The following is a 26,474-nucleotide window of genomic DNA, read 5'->3' as shown; positions in this document are numbered from 1 at the left end:
TGGAAATGTACATCCAGTCCCCCCCTTTAATTTTTTTGGGCCCCCCAACAGAGTGGGGCCCTAAGTTATAGCTTGTTATAGCTTAAATCCGGCACTGGTACACGGCCTGGGAAAGAGACCCACGGCCGAGATGGAGGGGCTGCATTTGACCCCTGCTCCTGAATTTCGCCGTCCGTGGCTTAGAAAGAAACGGGGGCCTGAAACCCGAAAGCCCTATCGCGGGGCCACTGAATGTCACGCAGTGTAACGGCCCCTCCGCCACTGGGGCGGACGGCGCCCACGTTCTGCTCCCAGGAGCGGGTGGGGAAGCAGCCTCGGCCCTCGCAGGCTGGACTCCAACCCGGACACGGCGACCCGGCGTGAGGCGGAAGAGGCCGCGCTTCAGCTCCCCGCCTCCGGCGAACGCGCGTTTCGGCGAGCGGCGGAGGAGGCGTGTCCCGTCCGGGCCGCCGTACTATCGATGTGGCCCTGCGCGCCGAGTGCTTCCACGTCAGCTGCAGGAGGCAGCGGCGGCGCCAGGAGGAGCCAGGAAGGCGGGGAGGACCCGCTACGGCCCGCTACCGAAGCGACTAGACGGCGGCCGCGCAGCCTCAGCGCCCGTTTTCCGAGGCCGCGGCAAGGACCGCCAGCGAGGGGAAGCGACCCGGAGCCGCGGGAGGTTAGTAGTAGCGGCGCAGCCGAGCGGGCAGGGAAAGGGATGCAGGGGAGGCGCCGAGCGCCGGGGCCCGCCGAGTTTCCTGAGGGGCTTCAGCGTCGCGTGAGGCGGAGAAGGACCTTCCCTGCCGTCTCCAGCCTCCCGCTGGAACGACGTGCGCCCTCGTAGGAGGCTCGGGCGCCAAATCCCTCGACTGGGCCTAATGCCGAGCGGGCGTCGTCGCCGGGCCAAGATGGGGGAGGCAGAAGGGCGCCTCTTTGTCACTCGGGGGTCGGTCAGGAGCCTCAGGTCGCGAGTCTGGCTCTGCCTTCCCAGGGCGGAGAAGCCGGGGGGGGGGGAGGCGGTGGGATTTCCCCCTGGATTACACGGGCGCAAGAGGGGCGCGTCGTTGCTTCTGGGTCGGTGGGCGGCGAGTGGTTTGGAAACACCCGGGTTCAGTTCTTTGCCAGGTTGCTTAGTCCAGAGATTAATGAAAAACCGGGGGAACGGGAGAAGTTGGAAGTTTGATTTCAACTTAAAAAAAGAGAATCTTGGGCCCGAAAGCTGTTTCGTTGGCTCAGGTGTGCACAGGCGCCCTCCTTTCTTGGATCAGTCAGGAATAGGCAAACTCGGCCCTCCAGATGTTTTGGGACTACAACTCCCATCATCCCTAGCTAACAGGGCCAGAGGTCAGGGATGATGGGAGTTGTAGTCTCAAAAAAACATCTGGAGGGGAGAGTTTGCCTATGGCTGGATCAGATCAAGGACCTGCCCCTAGTCCAATATTCTGTTTTTCCTGGTGTCCAGCTAGGTGCCTCTAGAAAGCCCACAAACAGGACATGAGGGCACCAGCCCTCTCCCGTTGTGGTTTGGCAGGAGCTGGCATTGAGTGGCACGCTGCCCTTGAACATGGAGGTTCCATTTGTTGGCCATGGGTGAGAACTACTGATTGACCTATCCATGTACATTTATGGAGTCATGAGTTTCATAGAAGAGGGTTTGTGTTTCTTGGTTAAAATATGAGGACAATTTTCTACAATAATACGTTTGTGTGTTTGTTTTTAATTATCTGACCCAGTGATTTCACTTGTGGGAGTCATTTGTTTTTTCACCAATTGGTCACTCTAAGAAGTCCTTTCCTTTTAAAATTCTGAATCCACTACCAATCAATTTCACTGAGTGAGTCTTTGTTATAGGAAAAGGCGTAAAAATAAAAAAAGTTTCCATTCTTTTTATGCCTTGCATAATCTTATAAGTCACTGTCACATGCCACCCTATTAATTTCTTTTGTTTTTAAGTTAAAACCTAATCTTGTAGGGAAATTGCTTAAATTCGCTGATAGCCTTGTTTCCCCCTTTCTGCACCTTTTCTAGCTCTGTGAGGACCACTTTTCAAGTGGACGGGGGATGACCAGAACTGAATACAGTATTCTGGAAATGGCTACACTGTGGATTTATTGCACAGATCACTTCGTCATCAGTTCCTTACCTAATAATTCCTAGCATGGAATTCTCCCTTACTGATGTGGTGCACATAATCAATGTTTTCATTAGCGATTCACCATGATTTCATGCTCCCCTGTCTGGTTGCTTCCCATCAATGTATGCTGTATTGGTGTATATATGAATCTAGATCCCCCCCCTAATGTATATCACCTTAAATCTATTTACACTAAATCTCATTTGCCATCTTGTGCAAATGCATTCACTGCATTTGGAGAAGTTCTTTTGCTACACCTCAAAACTTGTTTGAGCTACCACCATGTGGAATCATTTGGTGTCAACTGCAAACTTGGCTACTTTTCCTGCTAGCCCTAGTCTCCAGATTGTTTATGAACAAATATCACAATACAGAACCTTGTATGTTTTCATACTGCATTTCATTATGAGAACAATCTGTACCTATCCTACACTTAGTATTTTTGAAGGAGTTACCCATCCGCAAGGGTACCTTTTCACCAATTCCATGACTGCTAAGTTTATTTATGAGCTTTTAGTGAGGGACTTTGTCAAAAGGTTGTTTTCCCACTGGCTATAACTTGGGGTTTGGCATTTGACTGCTCAATGAATAATATCTCAGTGCACATAAACCCATCAAAGGTTAAGCATGAATTTTATTCTAGCACTGAAATTTATAAAGCACTTGGTGCTTTATTTTGATGATACAGTATCCACTTATTTTAGTGACTATACAGCCAGCTATGTTTTCTTAGGACGTTATTGCGTATGTATTCTTTACTAGAAGGGTTTGTAATAATGTAGTTAAGCGTCTGGAATGTCTAAATAACAATTGAGAACTGGATAACTGGATACTGTATATTGCTACTGCTTTTTAAAAAAACACTTTCTACTCAGATGTTCTATTGCATTTTGGCTCCAATCTCATACACACCTGGAAGTACATCCCTCTGAATCTAATGGGGCAGTATTACTGCTGAATAGACATATATGAGACTGCAGCTTTGGTACATGTGAGCATTCTTATGAGGTTATTCTAGATTTGTAAATCAGCCCACAAAAGTTACTAGCCTCACCTGTATGGCATTCCTGGATTAATGTGGCCAGCAGGAGAGTTGTTAAATACAAACAGGCATAGGCAAACTTGGCCTTCCAGATGTTTTGAGACTACAACTCCCATAATCCCTAGCTAACAGGACCAGTGGTCAGGGATAATGGGAGTTGTAATCCCAAAACATCTGGAGGGCTGAGTTTGCCTATGCCTGAATATAAGGCTGCACTGTTCCCCTTGAAATATGGTTGCATATATTTGCACATTTGTTGCATTATTTTCAATAGAGTACATTGTCCTGCAGCCCTCAGTCCAGTAGACAAAATACAGACTTGAAGATATTTGGGGATTTTTTATGACAACGCATGGACTACAGTAGAAGCATAGTTATCAATTAACTGCATTATTGGAATTCTTTTCCAGAGTTTGTGAGACATCTTTTTAAAAAATCTTGCATTGAGAGAACTTTGATAAAGAGACAAAATGACGGCTGCAGAAAATGTGTGCTATACATTAATCATTGTTCCAATGGACTCGGAGCCACCATCTGAAATGAGCTTAAAGAATGACTTGGGTATGTTATGCTTTCTGGACCATACTTTTATAGTGAATTTATTTCAAATATTCTATTGCCTGTTCTGCTGCCGTGGCAATCAGAGAAGTGGTGGGAAGGGAAAAAATGAAATGAAAATATTTTAAACATTAAATGCTGTAAAACAGCCTTTAAAAAGTGAAACAAACTAATTTAACAATATAGTAGCAGCTAAAATAGTTAACAGACCACACATCAGTGTGAGGAAATACATAAGGTCTCACGGGCAAAACATGGGAAGTGGAATAAGCATGTTGCAGAGCAACAGTGATGAGTGACAAGTTAAATTGCAGTTCCTTCTGCACTCTGTTGCAGCTCTACCGAAAATGTGGAGTTTAGCAAAAGTGCAGGCATTGCTGAGTAAGTGCATGTGTGTTCTATAGCATGCAACTCTAGTGCATTACAGCCACTGTATAGAGGAGCCACCATATGGGAACTTTTCAAGCATCCTTTTGTGTGGTGGTTGTATGTAAGAATTTTGCCTAAATTGAATTGTCAGTAATGTGAGGCACATGTAAACCCAATAGTGTCTACCCAGAAATGCTTCCCCTTCTCCTTTACCTGTGTGTTCTTTTGGTTGGAGTAGTACACAGTTAGACAGCCATCACCAAATTGTTGCCTTCCAGGTATTTTGGATTCTAGCTCCAGTCAGCACCAGCCAGCATGGGTCATACTGGCTAGGGCTTACATCTGGAGGGCATCAGGTTGGCAAAGGCTACGGTTTACTATGCCAAAGTGTAGAAATCTCTATAGTGATGATCATGTAATAAAATGTAGCAGTAGCAGGATAAAGAACAAGAAATTCAGAATGATAGTATGTAATGCAACAACATTTAAAAAATGTTCTGCTATCATAGTTTGTGGTTAATGTAACTTACGCAGCTTCTTTTGTCTAACAGAAAAAGGAGATGTGAAATCTAAGACAGAGGCCTTGAAGAAAGTAATCATAATGATTTTAAATGGTGAAAAGCTGCCAGGACTTTTGATGACTATTATTCGGTTTGTGCTGCCACTTCAGGACCACACCATCAAAAAACTGCTTTTAGTATTTTGGGAGATTGTTCCCAAGACCACTCCAGATGGCAGACTGTTGCAAGAAATGATCCTTGTTTGTGATGCCTACAGAAAGGTTAATCTTTTATTTATTCTACTTGTAGCATAGAATTGTAATATGTAATCAACGTAATTTATAATCAACCATCCTAATGCTATAGCATATATCCAAATATCTTGCTTTGTAAGTGGAATACAGTGGTACCTTGGGTTACATACGCTTCAGGTTACAGACTCCGCTAACCCAGAAATAGTACCTCGGGTTAAGAACTTTGCTTCAGGATGAGAACAGAAATTGGGGTCTGGCGGCAGCGGGAGGCCCCATTATCTAAAGTGGTGCTTCAGGTTAAGAACAGTTTCTGGTTAAGAACGGACCTCCGGAATGAATTAAGTACTTAACCCGAGGTACCACTGTATGTTTTTGTCTTGTTCTTTTGGACCAAGATGTGGTTTTATTGTAAAAATGACTTCAAGTTTTGGATTATTTTTGCCTTTGTCCAGGTTTAGTTGATTTTTATTTTGTCCAGATTTAGTGGACTTAGTTGATGTAAGGAGAAAAGAATGCAATTGTACTTTGTTTCCAAATACATATATCGTCTTGAGTTTGATGTTTCAGGATCTTCAACATCCAAACGAGTTCATCAGAGGATCCACCCTCCGTTTCCTTTGCAAGCTTAAAGAAGCAGAATTGCTGGAACCATTGATGCCAGCTATTCGTGCATGTCTGGAACATCGTCATAGCTATGTGCGCAGGAATGCAGTCCTTGCAATCTACACTATTTACAGGTAAATTTTGCAAATTTATTAAAGTCCCAGCTGTCAGACTAGGAACATAGCTATGCTGTATCTTTGGGGGCGGGGGGAGGTGACAACCTAAAATGATGCTCATCATTTTAACACTTTTAACAATTTTCCCCTTCTTAATGCATTAAAGCTATTTAGTAATTATATAATGCTCAAATTATAAAATTAAGCTGGATCCTCACCTGTTAAAAACACCAACTTAAAATCTTATTTCAATAAATGCTTGAAGAATTCATAATTTGTATCTGCTGTGGTTTTTATATTATTGTGGATTCTACATCCCAATTCAGTTGCTACTTCTAGCAGAGAAATATTTCTAAATACTTTTTGGTTTGGTTTATTTTGCCTTTACTAAACTGTTCACACATACTGCATGGGAGTGTTACTTATGAAAGGACTTTATCAGTTTTGTGTGCGCTGAAATTAAATCAAGTATGGAAAGTAGTCCTGTTTCTTTGACCATAATGGATGAAATCCAGTGTTGCACCAGTGAATGCAGTGTGATCTCTCCTCCTCCCTGTAGCTCTCAGCAGATTTTGGAGAAACACAGGAGGGAGGAGAGGAAGGGAAAGTAATGTTTGCATGAGTGGAGGTCCATTGCACAAGCGAGATGCTACAGTTGTCTTCCAATCTGTCCAGAAGCCCCTTTACAAGTATACACAGACCTGCAGAGCTAGGGTTATAGCACACTGGGTTCTGGTGAAAAACAGTTAATGACCATAATTTTGATAGCTTTTTATGCGGGATGCTTGTGAGCCAGTCTACCATTCAAATTAATTAAGAAATGGCATTGAGCCATTGTGAGAAAGTGGGAGCATTTAACTTCATTTTCAGAAATACTTATTTTAAGTTTACTTTTTGGTCCAAGCTAATGTAAACCAGGCTAAAATAAAATCATAAGACTTAACACAACTGTTCGTAGCTTGTTAAATAAACTGAGGCTGCAATCCATGGAACTCCTTTCTATGTGGCTTTTTTTCTTTGCAGCAGATTATAGTTTTGAAACTCTTCAAATTGGTTTGTCAAGCAGTGCATAAGGAAAGGTTAGAAGCCATCGTGATTGTTAGGAGTTTGATGTGTAGCCCAGGAATTGCAGCCAAGTTACAATTACAATGTTACAGATTTACCCTGTTAGTAGTCTTCTGTATTTACAAGCTCACAGGAAAGGTAAATAATTGTAACCCTGCAGAAATGGCATCGGATAAAAGAATTGAAAAAATTGAAAGAACGGATAAAGGAACTAAAAGAACCTATTTTGCTGTTTTTTGAATATAAAGATTGAGCACAGAACAATTGTTCTTTAACTTTTCTTCAAAAAGCTACATCTACATTTTGTATTAATCCAATTGCATTATTGAGCGTTACATTTGTAATCTTTATCTCTGTTCTTTTAAAAGAAACTTTGAGCATCTTATACCTGATGCCCCTGAACTGATCCATGATTTTCTGGTGAATGAGAAAGATGCAAGTTGCAAAAGAAATGCCTTCATGATGCTTATTCATGCTGATCAGGTAAAAATAAATGTCCCTCCATCCTTCTTGGTTTTGAATTATTTATTATTATTATTATTATTATTATCATTATTATTATTATTTATTTATTTGTACCCTTTCCATCTGGCTGGGTTTCCCCAGCCACTCTGGGCGGCTTCCAACAAAATATTAAAATACAATAGTATGTCAAACATTAAAAGCTTCCTTAAACAGGGCTGCCTTCAGATGTCTTCTAAAAGTCTGGTAGTTGTTTTTCTCTTTGACATCTGGTGGGAGGATGTTCCATAGGGCGGGTGCCACTACCAAGAAGGCCCTCTGCCTGGTTCCCTGTAACTTGGCTTCTTGCAGCGAGGGAACCTCCAGAAGGCCCTTGGTGCTGGACCTCAGTGTCTGGGTAGAACAATGGGTGTGGAGACGCTCCTTCAGGTATATTGGACCAAGGCCATTTAGGGCTTTAAAGGTCAGCACCAACACTTTTAATTTGTGTTTTAATTTAAGAGGCATATCCCTGCCTTGCCTTCACTCATCTAGCTCTATCACCCAAAGCTGTCTAAATGTTTTCTGCTTCATCAAACAACTGCAACCTTTCTCCCTTCCTGCCCCTTATGCTTGGAAACATCTCCCAGAATGCCTTTTGTGATGCCATCTCTTTTTCTTCAAATTCCTCTTCAAAACACAGGTTTTCAATGATCCCTTTGGCACTGTCTCCTACTCACAGTATGCCCATGTATGTGTAACTTCATTATACGCATTATCTTCCAGGCCTGCCCACCTCCATTTCCTTCTGTTGTCTCCCTTTTGTCTTTTTCTAGATTGTAAGCCTCTTGAGCCTATTATTTTATTAAAGTGTCATCCATGTACAAACATGGCAACATATGACTAAAAATAAAACTACCTGCTGTAATTTGGAGTGTCCCTGGTAAACTGAAAGGATATAAAATGTAAAAATGAATACATACTAGTTGGATTATAATGAGAAATGGCAAAACTCAAATGTGAAAATTATTTTGTTTATTTCTGAAGGATCGTGCTTTGGATTACTTGAGTACCTGTATTGACCAAGTCCAGACATTTGGTGATATTCTACAACTCGTTATTGTGGAACTGATCTATAAGGTACAGGAAAGAAATAATTTCAACTTTCATTGGGAAAGAAATTGTTTCTAAAAAAAATTAAATGAGCCTCAGCTCATTTGTTGCAAACACTGGGAAAATGGAAGTTAAGGACTAACATATGTGTTAGTAACTGAGAGTTCTCTCCAGCTAGGTTTTGCTCTGAGTAGATCCATTGAAACTAATGAATCTAAGTTAGTCATGTCCATTCATTTTAGTAGGTCTACAATAGACCTTTACAACCTTTGCAGTTTTGTGTGCCAAATTCCACATCATCGGATGGAAAGATGATAGGCTGGATGCAAGTGCAATCAGAAGGCACTTGCACTGACACAATAGGATTCTGTGATTTCTGATAAAACTCATTTCTATTCACCCACGGTGAATATGAGGGTCTCCCAACTCACAGAAGCGATTTTTGGAAGCTGTAGCAAGGAGGAGAGGACAAAAAAGCAATGTTCCAAAATCAGAGTTATTGTAGTTTGTCAGATTCAAACTGGTGTATTTTTTGAAACAAATGTTCTTTGAATAAGACTTCTGTATCAGTGATATTCTTTATTTTGGTACTGCTAATGTTTGTATGGGTAGTATGTTTGTTCAGGTTTCCTCTGGTGTTTGACAACCAGTGTAGTAACAAGAAAACTAAGCAGTTGAGGGTTTTGTTGTTGTTGTTGTTGTTTTAAAAGAGATAATCCATTCCTCCTTCAGCAAGAGAATATTGCTTCTGCATCTTTCATTTCCAAATCTAGGTTTGCCATGCTAATCCATCAGAAAGAGCTCGGTTTATTCGTTGTATCTACAATTTACTGCAATCGTCGAGCCCTGCAGTAAAATATGAAGCAGCAGGAACATTAGTTACACTTTCCAGTGCACCAACAGCAATCAAGGTACTGCAGCGTATTGTGACACATCAAAACATTTTTTTAAGTGTCTTGGACATCAGTATACATTTGGTACTAAGGCATTTTAAGGCTTGTGAATTGGAACAGCAGGTAAAGTTTAGGAGTGTCTCACCAAGGTACTGCTTTGTTCATTGATTATTGGCACGTGAATATGAACAACAGATGAACCATTATCCAATTTATAATTTAAAGAAAGCATTTTGAGCATACTGTGTGATCAGAGACAAAGTGACCATTTTGCAGTTCCATGATGTTGCACTAAGTCAGGAACAGGCCAAGTTAGAAGAAGGCCACTTCAAACTGTATGTTGTCCAAAAGTACCATGGTAATGGAACACTCCAGTATCTTATTCTTCAGCTGAGAGATAGTATAGCATCGTATTTGCATCCTGCCCACCCCCAGAAATTGATGCAAAGGTTGAGCTGCATTTTGCACTTGAAATATACCGTATTTTTTGCACCACAACACCCACTTTTTTCCTCCTAGAAAGTAAGGGGAAATGTCTGTGCGTGTTATGGAGCGAATGACTGCGGGTGACGGGGGGATCTGCTGCAGTCGTGAGCAGAGGATCCATGGTTCCCCTTCCTTCCCTCCTCCATGGTCACAAAGCATGGATCCACATGGATCCTCAGGATTTTTGCATTGGGCTATTCCAAACTCACTGTCAGATCACATGTTTGTGGCCACAGCATGAACCACAAAAATCATATATCCACTATTTCATTTAGAATATTTTTTTTCTGGTTTTCCTCCTCTAAAAACTACGTGCGTGTTATGGTCTGGTGCGTGTTGTAGAGCGAAAAATACGGTACATACAATTGTTTTCTGAATGTGTACACCATATTTCATCCTGATGCCTAAGATTTAATGGAAAATATAACTGCAATACCAGAGAATGCCAAACAGGCAAATCAATTCAAATGCTCAGAATTATTGTGCAGGCTTGCCCATCTTCTTTAGTTTGTAACATTTCCTGTTGATTTAGAAAAACTTGTGTTCTTGCACCTAATTTGTTTGTCAACTTCTTTTCCTATATCACGAATTGGAATGCTTTAAGCATTTTCATTTTTCTTTTAACTGAAGGCAGCAGCTCAGTGCTATATTGACCTTATTATTAAAGAAAGTGACAACAATGTGAAGCTCATTGTGTTGGACCGCTTGATTGAACTCAAGGATCACCCAGCCCATGAAAGAGTACTGCAGGTAGGCATAGTTTTCCCAAATTCAAAGCTGTACAACCAAATGTATGTTGTATGTTAAAACTGTGTTATGCATTTTTGGGTTTTTTATATCTTAATCCTCCCTGTGATCCTTGGATGAAGGGTAGTATACAGATTAAATAAATAAAGTAAAATATAAATATAAACAGCGCATTGCACAGAAATGAAATAGCCCATGCCTACAAACAAAGTGTACTTTATTTCAGGATCTAGTAATGGACATACTAAGAGTTCTGAGTACACCAGACTTGGAAGTGCGCAAGAAGACCTTACAGTTGGCTCTCGATCTTGTATCTTCCAGAAATGTAGAAGAGGTAAAACACATGTTCCTTTCCCCCCACAGCTGAATCCTATACCTGTTAATGTTTAAGTAAAGTCTCTCTTAATTCACCTTAGCTTACTTTTGAGTAACTACATAATACTTTAGCTTTAATTTTTTGACCTTTTTTTAAAAAATGTAATTGTTTTGTGCTTTGCTTTTGTCTAGCTGGTGATTGTTTTGAAGAAAGAAGTAATTAAAACAAATAATGTGACAGAGCATGAAGATACTGATAAATACAGACAGTTGCTTGTTCGGACATTACATTCCTGTAGCGTTCGGTTCCCTGATATGGCTGCAAATGTCATTCCTGTGGTAAGCAACTCATTCAACATTTTGCTTCCTGTTCCACAAATTTTGTTACACTTAACTTGCAATAATTGTTTAATATTTAATAGTCGCTTACGTTCTCAGCTACTTTTCTTGTAGCCCTGATTGCCCCCCCCCTTTTATAAGTTTATTCTTGTTCCCAGTTTGTTGTTTTCTATTAGTTAAAGCACACACTTTGTTATAAATTCTCATAATTTCGTTATGTGAGAAGAGGTTCTTATTTTTATGGAATTGTAGTTGGAAGAACAAACTGTATTACTGCCAGAAAGTAACAAGACAACATTGTAGATGTTTAAACAAGAATTTGTCATCTTTATTTTGAATTATAAAAGCTTCAGAATAACTTTATTGAGTTAGAAAGAACTGAGTTCCCTAGGATTTCTGGCCAAAGTTTACTAAGGTTTTTGGAAAGAATTCAATATCATGCTGTTCTGATAGTTCTGTCAGTGCAAGCAATATGGCTTGCCAGATGGAATTATCCCCCTTTTCTCCCACTATGTTGTTCCAAGGGTTCCCTGACCCCAACCCCTGAGCCAGTTGCGTGGGGAGGAATTGGGGGGGGCGGGAGCCCATTGCACAAGCAGACGTCTTTGCACAGGGCTTCTGCTGAAGGGACTCATTTGTTGAATATCACTCTATATGATATGGACAGCCATTGGCCTCTATGCATGCAAAGCGGCTGTTAAATTGTACCTAACTGCCACCTTGTTCCGTGCACTGTCTCTTACAGAAATAGATGAGCCTAAAGCACTCTTGTACATGTACAGTCAATCCAAATCCTGTTAACTTCTAGTTCTTGATTTGGCTAATGGGGTGCTGATGTCTTTCAAGTTGTGTGACTTGCTCATTCTTATCCTAGTTGATGGAGTTCCTCAGTGATTATAATGAAGCTGCAGCTGCTGATGTCTTGGAGTTTGTGCGTGAAGCCATCCAGCGTTTTGATAATCTCAGACTACTTATTGTGGAGAAGATGCTGGAAGTGTTCCACTGTATTAAATCTGTCAAGTAAGTTTAACATATGCCTCAAGTAGACACTGCTCACCACCTGGATTTAAAGGTTTAGGTGCTTCTAAGTCAGGGGTCGGCAACCTAAGGCCCATGGGCTACAAGCCCAGAGGGGTCGTTTAACTGGCCCACGAGCCGCCCACTTGGCGAGTCCCCATGCGCTGCGCTAAACCAACACGGCACGGGGACTTGCTTCTGTGGCACCGGAACTCACGTCTGCGCAGACGCTGATGCCGGAAATCATGAGCATGTGCTCTCGCGATCTGGCCCATGGAGGGATCTCCGCTGGAGTGAACCAGCCCAGGCAAGGTAAACCTTGCCGACCCCTGTTCTAAGTTGTTAAAATAGAAGCGAGTTAAGGAAACCGATGTGGGCGCATAGGACTTTGGCTAAAATGCTTAATAAGGATTCCTTTTATTGCCTTCAAATTTTTGTGTGCCTCTGAACAGATGTGAAAATAAATCGTATGTCTGCTACACTGCCAAAAATGCAGTGTTCTTACTCTCACGAGACTTACTTGTGTTGCCTTTCTAAATCTGAAGTTATTGGGCAGTTAAATTAATCTGTTTCCATTACATACATCTGCAGCAGCATGTGATTGTTTCTAAATAAATTATTGGGTGGGATTAACAGATAACAAGCCGCACCAGTAGAAGCCTTGTGTGAGGACGTCTGCTAGCACAACAGGGATTTTCTCCTCCTACGTCCACCACACCTGCCAACCGTGGCTTGGAGTGGGGGGCAGGAGAGCCCCCAGAAGAGCCCCCAGGGACAGGGAGTACCATTCTGTATGGGAAGCTGCAATGCCTGGGTCGATGGAAATCTGTCCAAATTTTACCTTACTGATGCGGTCGTACCTTGGATCCCAAACACCCTGGAACTTGGACGTTTTGTAGCTCCCGAACGCTACAAACCTGGAAGTGATTGTTCCAGTTTGTGAACGTTCTTTTGGAACCCGAACATCCGACGGGACTTCTGCAGCTTTTGATTGGCTGCAGGAGCTTCCTGCAGCCAATCAGAAGCCACAATTTGGTCTTCGAAAGTTTTGGAAGTCGAACGGACTTCCGGAACGGATTCCGTTCGACTTCCAAGGTACGACTGTACTCGGTAATCCTGCCTCTCAAATTTCAAAAGCAGCTTGGGTTGCTGGGAGAGAAACCTCATTAGGTTAATTGTTTTAGTATGTGTTTTCTCAGCATGCAGGGGAAGTGATATTCAAAGGTTACTCATGCTGCAGTCCTGCTCACACGTTCATTGTGTTCAGTAGACCAGTGTAACTTAATTGTGAGTAAATATATATAGTTTTGTGCCAACATTTCATCTTCCTGGCCTTTCTGACAGCCCATTACATGTCTTTTGTTTTCCCACTTCCTCTCACCTTCCTACCTCCTCCATAAGTGGATGCCTCCTGCCAGATAAAAGCCCTTGCATTCACAATAGTGCCCCAAAAGACAGGTGATTAGACTTTTGCCTTTGTTAGCAGTGGCTTATATCCCATGAGTTTTACTGTTCCTGCAATATTTTTTTGCCATTGGGAAATAAATCTAGAGTGGTAACTGAAAGAGTGAAGGAGGGAGGAGGATGCTCTTCCACACGTCTCCTTTACCTTTGGCAGTTCATATATCTGGTAAGCAGATCAATAGACAACTGAGCCTCTGCTAAGCAAATACTAATAATTTTTGTAGGCTACTTAATCCTTTTGAGCCGGAATGACTGATGTGCCCATGAAATGTATGAGGGTGCAGTTTGAATCGATTATCTGTGTGAAATTGCAAGGCTGATTTATTTATTTATTTGTGCTTTATAGAATTTATCGCGGAGCCCTCTGGATCCTTGGAGAATACTGTAGCACAAAGGAAGATATACAGAGCGTAATGACAGAAGTCCGTAGATCACTGGGAGAGGTAGGTGTCTGTATTGTTGATCAAAACACATTTTTCTGTTTTTATACATTTCAGGGGGGAAATAAGCCTTCGAAAACCACAGGATTTAAAAATTGGTTACATTTGGTGGTTTCTTGAGGATGTACTGTACAAATGAAAAACAATACCATGCTAATACCAACTTGTAGTTTCTGCTGAACAAATTAATCAAAGATTAATCGTATTGAAATAATTCATCATTTCATTAATAGTTAATGGAACAGAGAGTACTTTAATGGAAGGAGAGAAATTAATATATGGAGGTGCGTACAGGAGGAGATTGGTTAAATTTATTTTCTTTGGGGCATCTGAGAGAATATAGCCCCATCTTCCAGGCTGAAGTTTATGCTGTTAATTTTTTTATCAGTCACATTGTTAATCTTTCAGATCCCAATAGTAGAATCTGAAATCAAGAAAGAAGCTGGTGAGATGAAGCCTGAGGAGGAAATTACTGTGGGTCCAGCCCAAAAACTGGTTACTGAAATGGGAACGTATGCTACACAGAGTGCTCTTAGCAGTTCCAGACCTGCCAAAAAAGAAGAAGACAGGTGATTTGGCTTTTGCCTGTGTTAGCAGTGGATGATTTACAACTGGTGCTATTGTGTGAGTGCAAGGGCTTTAGATCTGGCAGGAGGTGTCCACTCACGTAAGATGTGCGGAGCTGATTTTACCCTGATTTCCCCATTAACTCTACAGCTGCCACCCCCAATTTTTTTAGATGGGAGATGGGGTCCAAGGAACTTTGCGGGGAGAGAGAATTGAAGGAAATCCCCACTACTTCTCTGCTTAGATGGTGCAACAGCAGCAGGAGCACTAGTGGGATTTAAATATTTATATATATAAACCTATCTTTAAAAATAAATCAATCAATGTTTACACAAGTCTGCCAATGTGATACATTTTATTATACAAAAATGTATACCTTGTTTCTTCCTTCCAGAAAGGAGTTGCTTGTAATGACTTGCCAAATATGAAAATATGTATAAAACACAGTTGCCAGACTAAAGCTGTCTTAAAGAGCAAGAACACAAAGAATCCAAATGATATATAATGCTTGATGCAATTCTTTCTGTTCCTGTAAACTCTCTAATCGTCACAACTTTCCAGTAATGACGCTTGAACAGACTGCAGTAGTTATTGTCTGTGAATATTGGACAGAAGAGGGCGGTGTGCCTTTACTGCCATATGGTCAGAGCCGAGTATATTGTTTCAAGTTTTTAAGAAACAAAACTCAGAGTACAGAATTCCTTGGAGATTTTTTCTCTCTCTTAGCAAGCAGCCAGGAGTTGGAAAGCACATCATTGGCAGGATACACTGAGTTCAGACGGGATATCTGCACGTTGGCAGCGAGTCCTGCTGAGTCATTAGAGAAGAGAATCTTGTTGCTGTGGCCCAGGGCATAGACACAAAGCAAAGAGTTGTTTGCAGCTTGGGTAAAGCTGCTTACAAAAAAATAACCACCCTCCTCACCCCAAAAACAGCCCACCAAGTACTTACAATCCCAGCCAGTAATGTGGGGCGGAATTTTTATCCAACATGGAACATTATTGGCCATTCTGCTCTTCTGTATGGAAGGGGAAAATTGAAAATGCATCATTTCATAAAATTAATTAGTAACTGAATAGATGAGTATGTATCAGTCAACCTGTGTGGCTCACTCCCCCCATTCCCCCCCTTTTCTGTGTACTTGTGTATTTTGAGGATTTATTATGGGTGGGATGATAGGTAGTCTGTTACATCAGGTGCAGCCAGTGTGGTGCCCTCCAGATGTTTGGGACTAAAAGTCACATCACCCCTGATCAGTGACCTTGCTGCCAGGGGCTGCTGGGAGTTATAGTCCAACATCTTGAGGGCACCACAATAACTTTTCCTTATTTTATATTGTTTTGTATAAAAAAGTATTGTAAATATTTAAACATATATAGCTTACAAGCCCACAGGGCACTTTGATTTAGATGTTCAGGCTATCTTTTCTGCTTCTCTCACATAGCCTCCTGATTTCAAAACATTTAGGTACAGTAAGATGAGTTCTTTTGTTTCTGAAGTCTGTCATATAGGTCGCATGGCTAAGCAATATGTTGGGTGCTGTTTCTAAATTGCCCTTTTCTTTCTTTTTTTTGGTAGGCCTCCACTGAGAGGGTTTTTGCTGGATGGAGATTTCTTTGTCGCAGCCTCCCTCGCCACAACTCTGACCAAGATTGCATTACGTTATGTGATGCTGGTTCAAGAAAAAAAGAAGCAAAATGTACGTTATATTTCTTTGAATTGTGCTTAAGGGATTCCTGCCTCTGATACTTGGTGAGAGGACAGCCATCTCTCTTAGTTACCGTACTTGAAGATCACACCTTTTGGACAGTCTCTTTACACTCACCTTCACTGCTTTTACAGCTCGCTTTGTGTGAAGGTGTACTACTTAGTTTCAAGCTAACAAATTGCTGCTGTCAGCTTCAGATATAATCTGTGTCCCCCGTTTTTGATTGGGTTTTGCATGTTATTTTTAAGAGGGAGTGTTCAGTTTTTGGAATTCAAAAGGAAATGCACATCCTAATATTCTCCTCTTTCCCCCTCCTTCAGTCTTTTGTAGCTGAGGCGATGTTGCTCATGGCTACTATCCTCCATTTGGGAAAGTCATCTCTTCCCAAAAAACCAATAACGGATGATGACGTGGATCGGATTTCTCTCTGCCTGAAGGTCCTCTCAGAATGTTCCCCGCTAATGAATGACATCTTCAACAAGGAGTGCAGGCAGTCCCTTTCTCACATGTTGTCTGCTAAGCTGGAAGAAGAGAAGCTCTCGCAGAAGGTGAGAGCTCAGAATTGCCCGTGTAACTGTAATGGTTTGTAGGCCTCTGACAAAAAGCCCAGGTAACAGAGAGTTGTTCCTTGTGTGTATGTTATATCTCAACTCATCCCTATTCCTCTTTACCACAGAAAGAGTCTGAGAAGAGAAGTGTGACAGTTCAGCCAGATGATCCCATTTCCTTTATGCAACTCACTGCTAAAAATGAAATGAGCTCAAAGGAAGACCAGTTTCAGCTGAGTCTTCTAGCAGCTATGGGGAACACACAAAGGAAAGAAGCTGCAGATCCACTGGCATCCAAGCTCAACAAGGTGATGTCAAATATCCGTCTTCCCAGGCGGTCCTTAGGACTGAAGCAAAAGAAATCCTTTCACTTTCCATGTTGTTGTTTTTTTAATTATTAAAAAATGGGCAGGATTCAGCTTTTGACTCCCATAATCGGAAGCCCACACAAAGGCTTCCACTTGAGCCAACAGTGCTTTCCCCCAGTATACCCTTGGGGGGTTGTCAGGTGAACCTTCAGAATAGGACACAGCTGAAATGCATGCCCTGGTGGAACAAATAACAAAGTACAGCACTGAATTAGTCCCCTAATTACAATTGACACAGTGTTGGCATACTCTTGTCACTTTCCCCTGCAGCAAACCAATTAGGCAGTTAATGCTTCAGTTACCCTTGCATTGGCTTGTGATATTAGAAAACGTATTGAAAAGTCTTGTAAGTTGCATTCTTACAGCAGTTAGTCCTGTAGGGATTCTTGCTGCTTTTTTAAACAAGCAGAGGAAAGCCTTGAGAAAAATCTGTGCAACTCGGGGGCCTTGCTGTGGTTGAAGAGAATGGAACAGACAAGATAAGTTGTTTTTACTGGGCAAAACACAGAAATGACATTAGTTCATTAGAGTGTCTTATTTAACATATCTCCCAAGTGTACAGTTTACAGAAAGATATGGATGCCAGAGAGGGTAGCTGTGTTCTGGTATTAATAATCGGAAATAATGGTTTGGGTTGTGGAAGATCTTAAATCTCCTTATGGACCTAAATGGAAGAGAATAGTGTAAGGGAATAATGCAGTTTTCAGTAGTGATGCTTCATTTTCAATAATGTATGCTAGCTTTTTGTTAAGACGTTAACCGCACAATCCTATACCTCTCTGATCAGAAGTGAGTCACATTGAATTTCAACAGGGCTTCCTCCCATTTAAGTGAGGATAGGATTGCAGCCTAACTCTCTATTTATGTTTGGCAGGTGACTCAGTTGACAGGATTCTCGGATCCAGTCTATGCAGAGGCGTATGTTCATGTCAACCAATATGATATTGTATTGGATGTGCTCGTGGTAAACCAGACCAGTGATACTTTGCAGAATTGCACACTAGAATTAGCTACATTAGGTAAACAATTACAGATATAACAATTATGTAAAATGCTTTACTGGTAATAGTTTTTCCCCTGGATAACTTCTATGCACCCTCTCTTTAAACAGGTGATCTGAAGCTTGTGGAAAAACCATCTCCTCTGACACTTGCTCCACATGATTTTGCCAATATTAAGGCTAATGTGAAAGTTGCTTCCACCGAGAATGGAATAATTTTTGGTAATATCGGTAAGTATTCTGTATTATCTGCTATAGATTTTGGAATATTGTTTGTCTGTCTTTCTCTTCTCTATTCATTTGGACACCTTCTAAGATACTGTGACCAAATTTTGCATGATGTTTTCTGAGATCAAGGAACAGATTTTTGTCTTATGTTTGGATACAGCTGAACCCCATTTTGAATCAAGATGGTGGACCTTACCTTTTAAAGCCGCACTGATTGTTTGCTTAGAATTACTGAGCAATACTGGGTACAAGTCTGATAGTATACAGTAACTAAGGAGTCTTAAAAGTGTGTTTCTTTGATTCTATTTTATAAGAATGTGACTGTATTTATTTTACAAACTTAGCTTTAGGAAAACGCTATTTTGAAAGAGATGTCTCCATTCTGAATTGGAAGGAGTATGAGTTTCATTCAACCTTTAAATATGTTGCAAGTTATGTAATGGTCTCCATTCTCCTAATCTCTCTCTCTCTCTTTTAGTGTATGATGTTTCTGGAGCAGCTAGTGACAGAAACTGTGTTGTCCTCAGTGACATCCATATTGACATCATGGATTACATCCAGCCTGCTACTTGTACTGATGCTGAGTTCCGTCAGATGTGGGCAGAATTTGAATGGGAAAACAAAGTGAGCTCTCACTACCCTTTATTTATCCACATTTTAAAATAGAATATTATTAAGAAGCCATACAGGTGTGGGCGTGGGAGATATGCTTTGTTTGTTTTGGTCCCTTGGAAGCAGCTTTCTAGGGAACATAAGCAGCTATTTGCAGGAGCATAAGAGCCCAAGTATACATGCAGAACACCGCATGCCGGTCTTTGCATCTGAGCTACTGTACTGCTTTCAGAAAAACTACCACTCTGGCTCAGGTGCACCTCCCATGGCAATACACTTTTTCTTGGGCTGAAATTTGTTTCAAATACAGGCTTTTGAGTTGTGCAGGCCCCTTTCAGATATATGGCAAATGTGTGCTGTTTTGTTTCGTTTGGTCACATTAAATAGAATAGGGTGTATTATCTTATCCTTCTGAACTTGTTACGAGGTAGAACAGCCCCTGTTTCCATGTTAGATTAATAGCCTTCCACATAGATCTTATCAGCCTTGAGTGAATTTAACTTCTGTAGGTTCTTGGTACAATGATTGTCCTTGTATTTATTTATTTTTCAAGGTCACTGTGAATACGAATATAATAGATCTGAATGAATATTTGCAACATATATTAAAGTCAACTAATATGAAGTGCCTTACTCCAGAAAAGGTAATACCTTTTGCTAATAAATTATAACTCTGATCTCAAATCACAAATAAAACCACTTTCATTGAATTTAAATCTGTTCTGTTACCCAGACACATTGGCTTGGATCCTAACTTCCCTTCTGTGAATGAATCGGGTTACATTCATGGAGTGGGGCTTTCCCACCTCCCTTTCCATCAGCAGCCTTCTATAATCCCCCCCCCCCCGGAGAATTTTCTTCCAAGGTTTGGGAGACGTTTGGGTTATGTTGCTAAGAGCTACAAATGAAAGGACATTTGGCACAAATGGAAGATCAACTTAGGATCCAAGCGATTATATGATTCTCTTTGTCTTTTGGGTTTAGAAACTGAAGGGTTTTTTTAAGTGTAATTTAGCTCCACATTGAGTACATGCATTTATTATTATTGAATTATTGTAATAATCACCATCTGCCTTGAATCCCTTATGGGGTGCAGGGGGTGTTGTGCCTGTGAGTAAATATGTAGTTTAAGATGCTGTGTAGTGATGAGTTAATTTCAAAAAAGAAATAAATAAAATGCCCTTGTAAAAGGTGTATAAAATATTGTCTTTCTAGGCACTTTCTGGTTACTGTGGCTTCATGGCAGCCAATCTGTATGCACGGTCCATATTCGGAGAAGATGCCCTTGCAAATGTCAGCATTGAAAAGCCCATTCATCTTGGCCCTGATGCTCCAGTCACCGGACACATAAGAATTCGCGCAAAAAGTCAGGTAATTATATTTTATATGTCTCCTCAAATAGTCAACTCCCAAACTGATGTTGCAAGTTTGAAATTTACAAATTAATATTATCTAATTGGTAATCGGGTTGATGTCTTTCTGTGTTAGGCTATCTAGGTAGAGTGGGCAACCGTGTCCTGGAATAGAGTTACAGATGAATTTCCAAGTAAACATTTGAGACATAAATCTCTGTTTAGCAGGAAGGTGTCTGAAATAGTTGGTTGTAAATGATTCTATTCCAGGTGTGTGACAAATTCTTGGACCTGTAATTCCATGGCAGTCTACTGGAAAATGTGATCACGAAACTGAGGCGACTCTCAGAAGTCCAATGCAAGGAGCACCAGACTTGGCTGACATTCTAGTATGTATCCAGTCTCTTCATGGGTATACTAGAATGTCAACAAAGTCCACTTCTAACAGTGGCTCCTTGCATTGCACCAGACACTATTTTTGATAGAAACTGCATTTTCCACAGAAAAAAGAAGTGGCGCTTTTTTGCCTCCAGCACATACTATTTAGTTCTGTGGGAGAATTTGAGTTTGAGCATCTTATCGCTAAGAAATCTCAGAATGAGATGAAACGCTCAAGATTGCATCCAAAACTTAGGCAAGCAGAAGGACACATATGCAACAAAGTTTCTGCACTGCAGTTCCCCATGCCACTGCTACCTCCCCTCAAAAAATAAATAAAAAGAAGGCTTCTGCTGGGGAGTTGTGAAATGAGAAAGGAATCCGGGGGGGGGGGGGGAGATAAAAGCTGTTTGCAGGAGGATTCATATGCATGTTGCAGGGATGAAGAACCCCTGGCCCTCCAGATGGTCCTGGACACCAATTCCTTGTCTGTTCCAGGCAGAATGGCCAATGGTCAGAGCCGATGGGAGCAGTAGTCCAACATAGAAATCTGCCTTCTACTTAGGCTCAGTATTGGCAGTGGCTCCCCAGGGATTGAGGCAGAAGTCTCTCTGAGCCCCGCTTGAAGATGCTTCAGTACTGAGGTTTTCTGCATTCAAAGCAGATGCTCTTCCACCAAGCTCTCTTCCTTTTCCAAGGAACACGTCTTTCTGGGGGGCACAGTTTCATCATCTCTGCCTTAATGCATAAAGTAAAGGTAAAGGGACCCCTGACCATTAAGTCCAGTCGTGACCGACTCTGGGGTTGCAGCGCTCATCTCACTTTATTGCCTGAGGGAGCCAGCGTACAGCTTCCAGGTCATGTGGCCAGCATGACTAAGCTGCTTCTGGCGAACCAGAGCAGCGCACAGAAACGCCATTTACCTTCCCGCCAGAGTGGTACCTATTTATCTACTTGCGCTTTGACATGTTTTCGTACTGCTAGGTTGGCAGGAGCAGGGACCGAGCCACGGGAGCTCACCCCGTCGCAGGGATTCAAACCGCCGACCTTCTGATTGGCAAGTCCTAGGCTCTGTGGTTTTACCCACAGGGCCACCCATGTCTCTGCCTTAATGCATACAGTGGTATTAAAAGCAGTGATGGAAAGCTATCTGTCCATACTGCTTGATGAAAATGACCACCACAATAATCTTTTGTAGTATGCAAAATACGAGCCAGAATGGGATAGGAAACTTCTTTTCCAGAGCCAAGGGCTGTCTTCCCTTCTCACTTCAGGAGAAGAATAGAATATTGTATTAATATTACAAAGCTCTGCCCATCTCACTCTTCATGATGTTATAATGCCTGACATATAGGAGGGAATCTGCTGAATAATATGATCCTTACTGAAAGGGAATGGAAATATGGGTATTTGCTCTCAATCAAAATATAGGAATTGAATTATTGCTGGGTATTTCTCCACTATACTTGTCTTTGGGACCCCCTTTCCTCTCTCCTCCAATATAGCTTCTCCATGTAACACATTACTCCTTTAATTATGACACTCGCTGCTGCTGTCCTGGCAGTGTTTAATTTGATGAAAGATTGAAGTAGCCAGTGCTGATTTAGGTTTCCCTCTGTATCAGGGGTTGCCTGCAATATAGCTATTTCAGCATTCTATTAGAAAACAGACCTAACCTTAGAAACACTGCTTTGAACTGTGAATGACAGCTATTTCTGGCTGGATATATAAATAGAGAGAAAATTGTTTCTATTGCATGTTAATAATTAATTTAGACATGTACCCATTAATCTCTCATCTCTTTTGCAGGGAATGGCTCTCAGTCTTGGTGACAAAATCAATCTCTCTCAGAAGAAAACTAATCTATAAATGTAAGATTATTTTGATTATTTGCAGTTAAATGCTTGGAATTTCGCTTGTTGGATTCAGAACATCTTGTATTCTTCTATGTTCTTTGGTTGTAGAAGCTGATCTTCTTGTGCTGAATGCATTCCAGCAAATAATTTGTAGGTTTTACTTATCACTCCAAGATCATTGTTGATAAAACTCTAAATCTACATTTCTCTCTCTCTCAAATGTCTAGAAGTAATGTTGTCTTCTCTATGTACTATTTCAAATAAAATAAACAAATTCTCTGCTAGTCTGGCTCTTCTGGTGTGTACTTTAATCTGCATTGTTTTTCTCAGAGATGGGGAATATTTTTTTGACCTGAGAACCATATTCCCTCTCAGTCAACCTTCCAGAAGCCACATGTCAGCAGTGCACTGGCCATGGTATGGCGGATATGTACTCTAGCCTCTCAGTCAACTAAAAAGTACTCAGAAGGCAAACATATTCTGGTATCTTTTAGAGTCCTAAGTGGTCCACACTGTGGTGAGCTTTCTTAAGTCAACAACGTGCTGTTATCAGATGCATGCAGCGAGCTGAGAAGGAACACATGAAAAGTGGGGGCAAAATGATCAAGATTGTTCCCTACTTAAGGGCAGTTGCTTCCTTCCTGGGACATGTTGGTTTACTGATGCAATATCAAGCTGTGATCAGTGTGATTATTGGGTGCTGATAACAGAAACAGTAATTTGTGCAGAACATTTTGGGCTCCACCTCTTTTGAATTCAGTGTGCTACCTTTGAGCAGAAAGAGGATGGAGGGGACCAGCGCCACACAAGGTGCTAACAAGTCTAATGCAGCAGGTTTGGGGGGCAACGGACTTAGTCCAAGCACTGCACCAGATTATTTGTTTTAATTGATTTTAAAATTGTCTTTTAAAATTGTTGTAGCCTGCTGAAGGGCAGGTAAGAAATTAATAAAAATCACCAACACTCTGCTTCAAAGCATCTTAATCTGGCTAATAGAAGCCTTGTACCCAGCACTGCATTCTAAGAAAAAAAAAAATCCGGGCAGTTTTGAAATCGGTACTTGAGGCCAAAATGTCAGTGTGGGGTATTTCTTTAGGTTCTGAATTCTAGGTGTACATTCCTTGAAGGTACTTCCTGTGCAGCCTTATCTGGTTCCCATTGGAATCTATGCCTTGTCTCAGTGTTAGGCTCTTATGACATTTTATCAGATCACTTCCAACAAATTAAAAACAAACTGATAAACACTCTCCTGCAAGTGCATACCAGAAATTTGTTGTGTTCCTCCAGATATGCCGGGACATCTCACATTATCGACAAGTGCACCTGGCTTTTTACGGCACCTCCTTCATACGTGACAGCTCAGAATTTTCCTCCTCCCCCCCCCCCGTACTCTTCCTTACACATATTCTCACTTTGGAATGTTCGTGAGATCTTAAATACTAAAATGCAAATGTTGCCATAGGAACGTTGTCGCTTTTAGAAAGGATAATTATGATGTGTCGGAGTACCAAATAAATCTGTTCTGTCAGCAGGCTGGCATGAGGAGCAGATGAAGGCATTCATCTGTGAGTCAGTCAGGTCCATTTATTTATGGAAACGAATGCATCAACAGTGTGAGATGTGATTTGTAATTTAAGGAAGGAATGAAGAATTGCCTCTGAACTAATCAGTGCCTTGCCACCTGTAGAGATTGGGGGGGGGGGACGACTCACCAAGTGTTGTCGTTAAGGGTTCTTTGCAGGATCAAAGAACCCAGTATGCCAGTAAAATAAAGAGAGGTGGAAGATTAGATAAGATACCTGGGTGTTGTTCATATTGATGTTCTCTGTTTCCAAATAATTGACATCACCAGTGGTTATTAATTTTTGTTCTGTAACAAAAACAACTGTTCTGACTTGCTTGTTCTTGGTGAACTATACAGAAACTTTGCAAGTCTATTTATGTATTTATTCAAAAGGTTTATGTTAAACTGCTTTATGTTTACAATCCTCCCCCAGAAAAAAACCCCCAGAGGTTGAATCCAGTGAAATGCTAACCTCTAAGAACACCAGTTATAGGGTGGAATGCATTTCATGCCTGTCACAACCAGTTGTTTTTATTAAGGATGTCTAAGAATGGAATGGATCGCCGAAGAATTGATGCTTTTGAATTATGGTGCTGGGGGAGACTTGAGAGTCCCATGGACTGCAAGAAAATCAAACATATCCATTCTTAAGGAAATCAGCCCTGAGTGCTCCCTGGAAGGACAGATCCTGAAGCTGAGGCTCCAGTACTTTGGCCACCTCATGAGAAGATAAGACTCCCTGGAAAAGACCCTGATGTTGGGAAAGATGGAGGGCACAAGGAGAAGGGGACAACAGAGGACGAGATGGCTGGACAGTGTTCTCGAAGCTACTAACATGAGTTTGACGAAACTGTGGGAGGCAGTGGAAGACAGGAGTGCCTGGCATGCTCTGGTCCATGGGGTCATGAAGAGTTGGACACGACTAAATGACTAAACAACAACGAAGAATGGAATCTTTCCTTTCACTGAGATTTATATGATGGCCCACAACACAAGGTTCACCATGCTTCATCAAGAATGAGTCCTGCTTGATGAACCCAAAGGTCCATCTTCTCCAGGAGTTTTTTTCCTACAACGGCCAATCAAATGACTCCAGGAAGCTCACAAGGAAGGCATGATGGCAATAACCCATTCTACTAGCTCAATATACTAGAGCTAGCACATTGCATCATACATGGCATGGGGGTCTGTGAGCACAATTATAATAAAAATATGCATTTGGGGGGCTTTTATCATTTTTGGCAATTTTAAATGGCTTAAGAACATAAAACAAGCTGCATTTTTATTAGGATTATGTTTACAGCTCTGCATACCCTACATGATGCAATACTAGCTCCAATGAAATTAGAATTTGGGGACTTTTAAAAGAGTGTCCAATATAAATGCCTGATTCCAACAAAGAACCTCACTTGCTAGCATCAAAACACACAAGTTAAGTAACTCTCTGAAGCTTCAGCTCCTAAATGGCATGAGCATTCATTAACAGAGCTCCAGCTTCCTCTTTTCCTAATGCTCTCATTCATTAATGAATGCTATGGTTCTCTTAATTGTGTTTGTGCTGTCTTGGATCATTATAGGGTCACTCAATTGAATTCTTCCCATGAGCATATCCGAGCTATTGTAGCTCATTCCACAACATGGTCATTACTGAAGGAAGCAGAACGTGTCATTTCTGAGAACAACGTCCCTTAATTTAGATTAATTTTCAGCTATCCAAGGGAAGAGCTTGAATATGTGCCTGCTATACTGCACTGATTTTCATCTATTATTCTACAAGGAAGAGAATTAATATATTTTTGTGTGCCTCCCTACCTAAATATCATGGAAAATGATCCCTGCTTACTTACTGAAATGTAGCATGTTTGGCACTAGCTCAGAGATTCCCAGTGACCACAACAACCTAAATCATGAATAAAGGATCTGTGGCCCTCCACAACTCCCAGCGTTCCTCACTACTGGCCATGCTCTCTGGGACTGATGGGAGTTGGAGGGCCATTCATTCTCCAATAGTGACCTAAATCTTGGCTTCAGAGTCAGGATAGTGGTGTAAATGTTGGGGTGTAAGAAGTTGATGAGGGATGCGGGTGGCACTGTGGGTTAAACCACAGAGCCTAGGACTTGCTGATCAGAAGGTTGGTGGTTTGAATCCCCACGACGGGGTGAGCTCCCGTTGCTCGGTCCCTGCTCCTGCCAACCTAGCACTTCGAAAGCACGTCAGAGTGCAAGTAGATCAATAGGTACCACTCCGGCAGGAAGGTAAACGACATTTCCGTGCGCTGCTCTGGTTCGCCAGAAGTGGCTTAGTCATGCTGGCCACATGATCTGGAAGCTGTACACTGGCTCCCTCGGCCAATAAAGCGAGATGAGCACCCCAACCCCAGAGTTGGCCATGACTGGACCTAATGGTCAGGGATACCTT

The 26,474-nt window shown here is 41.6% G+C and overlaps 1 protein-coding gene across 1 annotated transcript; it reads left to right on the top strand.

Annotated features, from left to right (window-relative positions):
- The first annotated feature begins 480 nt into the window (after positions 1 to 480).
- COPB1 (COPI coat complex subunit beta 1) lies at positions 481 to 22,775 on the top strand. Its single transcript, XM_081918286.1, has 22 exons — positions 481 to 658; positions 3,566 to 3,716; positions 4,634 to 4,863; positions 5,404 to 5,573; positions 6,989 to 7,103; positions 8,109 to 8,201; positions 8,948 to 9,085; positions 10,184 to 10,303; positions 10,527 to 10,634; positions 10,808 to 10,954; positions 11,829 to 11,974; positions 13,782 to 13,878; positions 14,284 to 14,444; positions 16,021 to 16,141; positions 16,471 to 16,698; positions 16,827 to 17,006; positions 17,941 to 18,085; positions 18,178 to 18,297; positions 18,773 to 18,918; positions 19,460 to 19,549; positions 20,121 to 20,276; positions 22,445 to 22,775. The coding sequence occupies exons 2-22, from the start codon at positions 3,626 to 3,628 to the stop codon at positions 22,502 to 22,504; spliced, it is 2,862 nt and encodes a 953-aa protein (XP_081774412.1). The 5' UTR covers positions 481 to 658; positions 3,566 to 3,625; the 3' UTR covers positions 22,505 to 22,775.
- The last annotated feature ends 3,699 nt before the right edge of the window (positions 22,776 to 26,474 follow it).

This window comes from Podarcis melisellensis (genome assembly GCF_964234715.1).
Source record: "Podarcis melisellensis genome assembly, chromosome: 1".
NCBI lineage: Eukaryota > Metazoa > Chordata > Lepidosauria > Squamata > Lacertidae > Podarcis > Podarcis melisellensis.
Note: the sequence above shows the minus strand (reverse complement) of the source record. Positions and strands in the feature narration are given on the sequence as shown.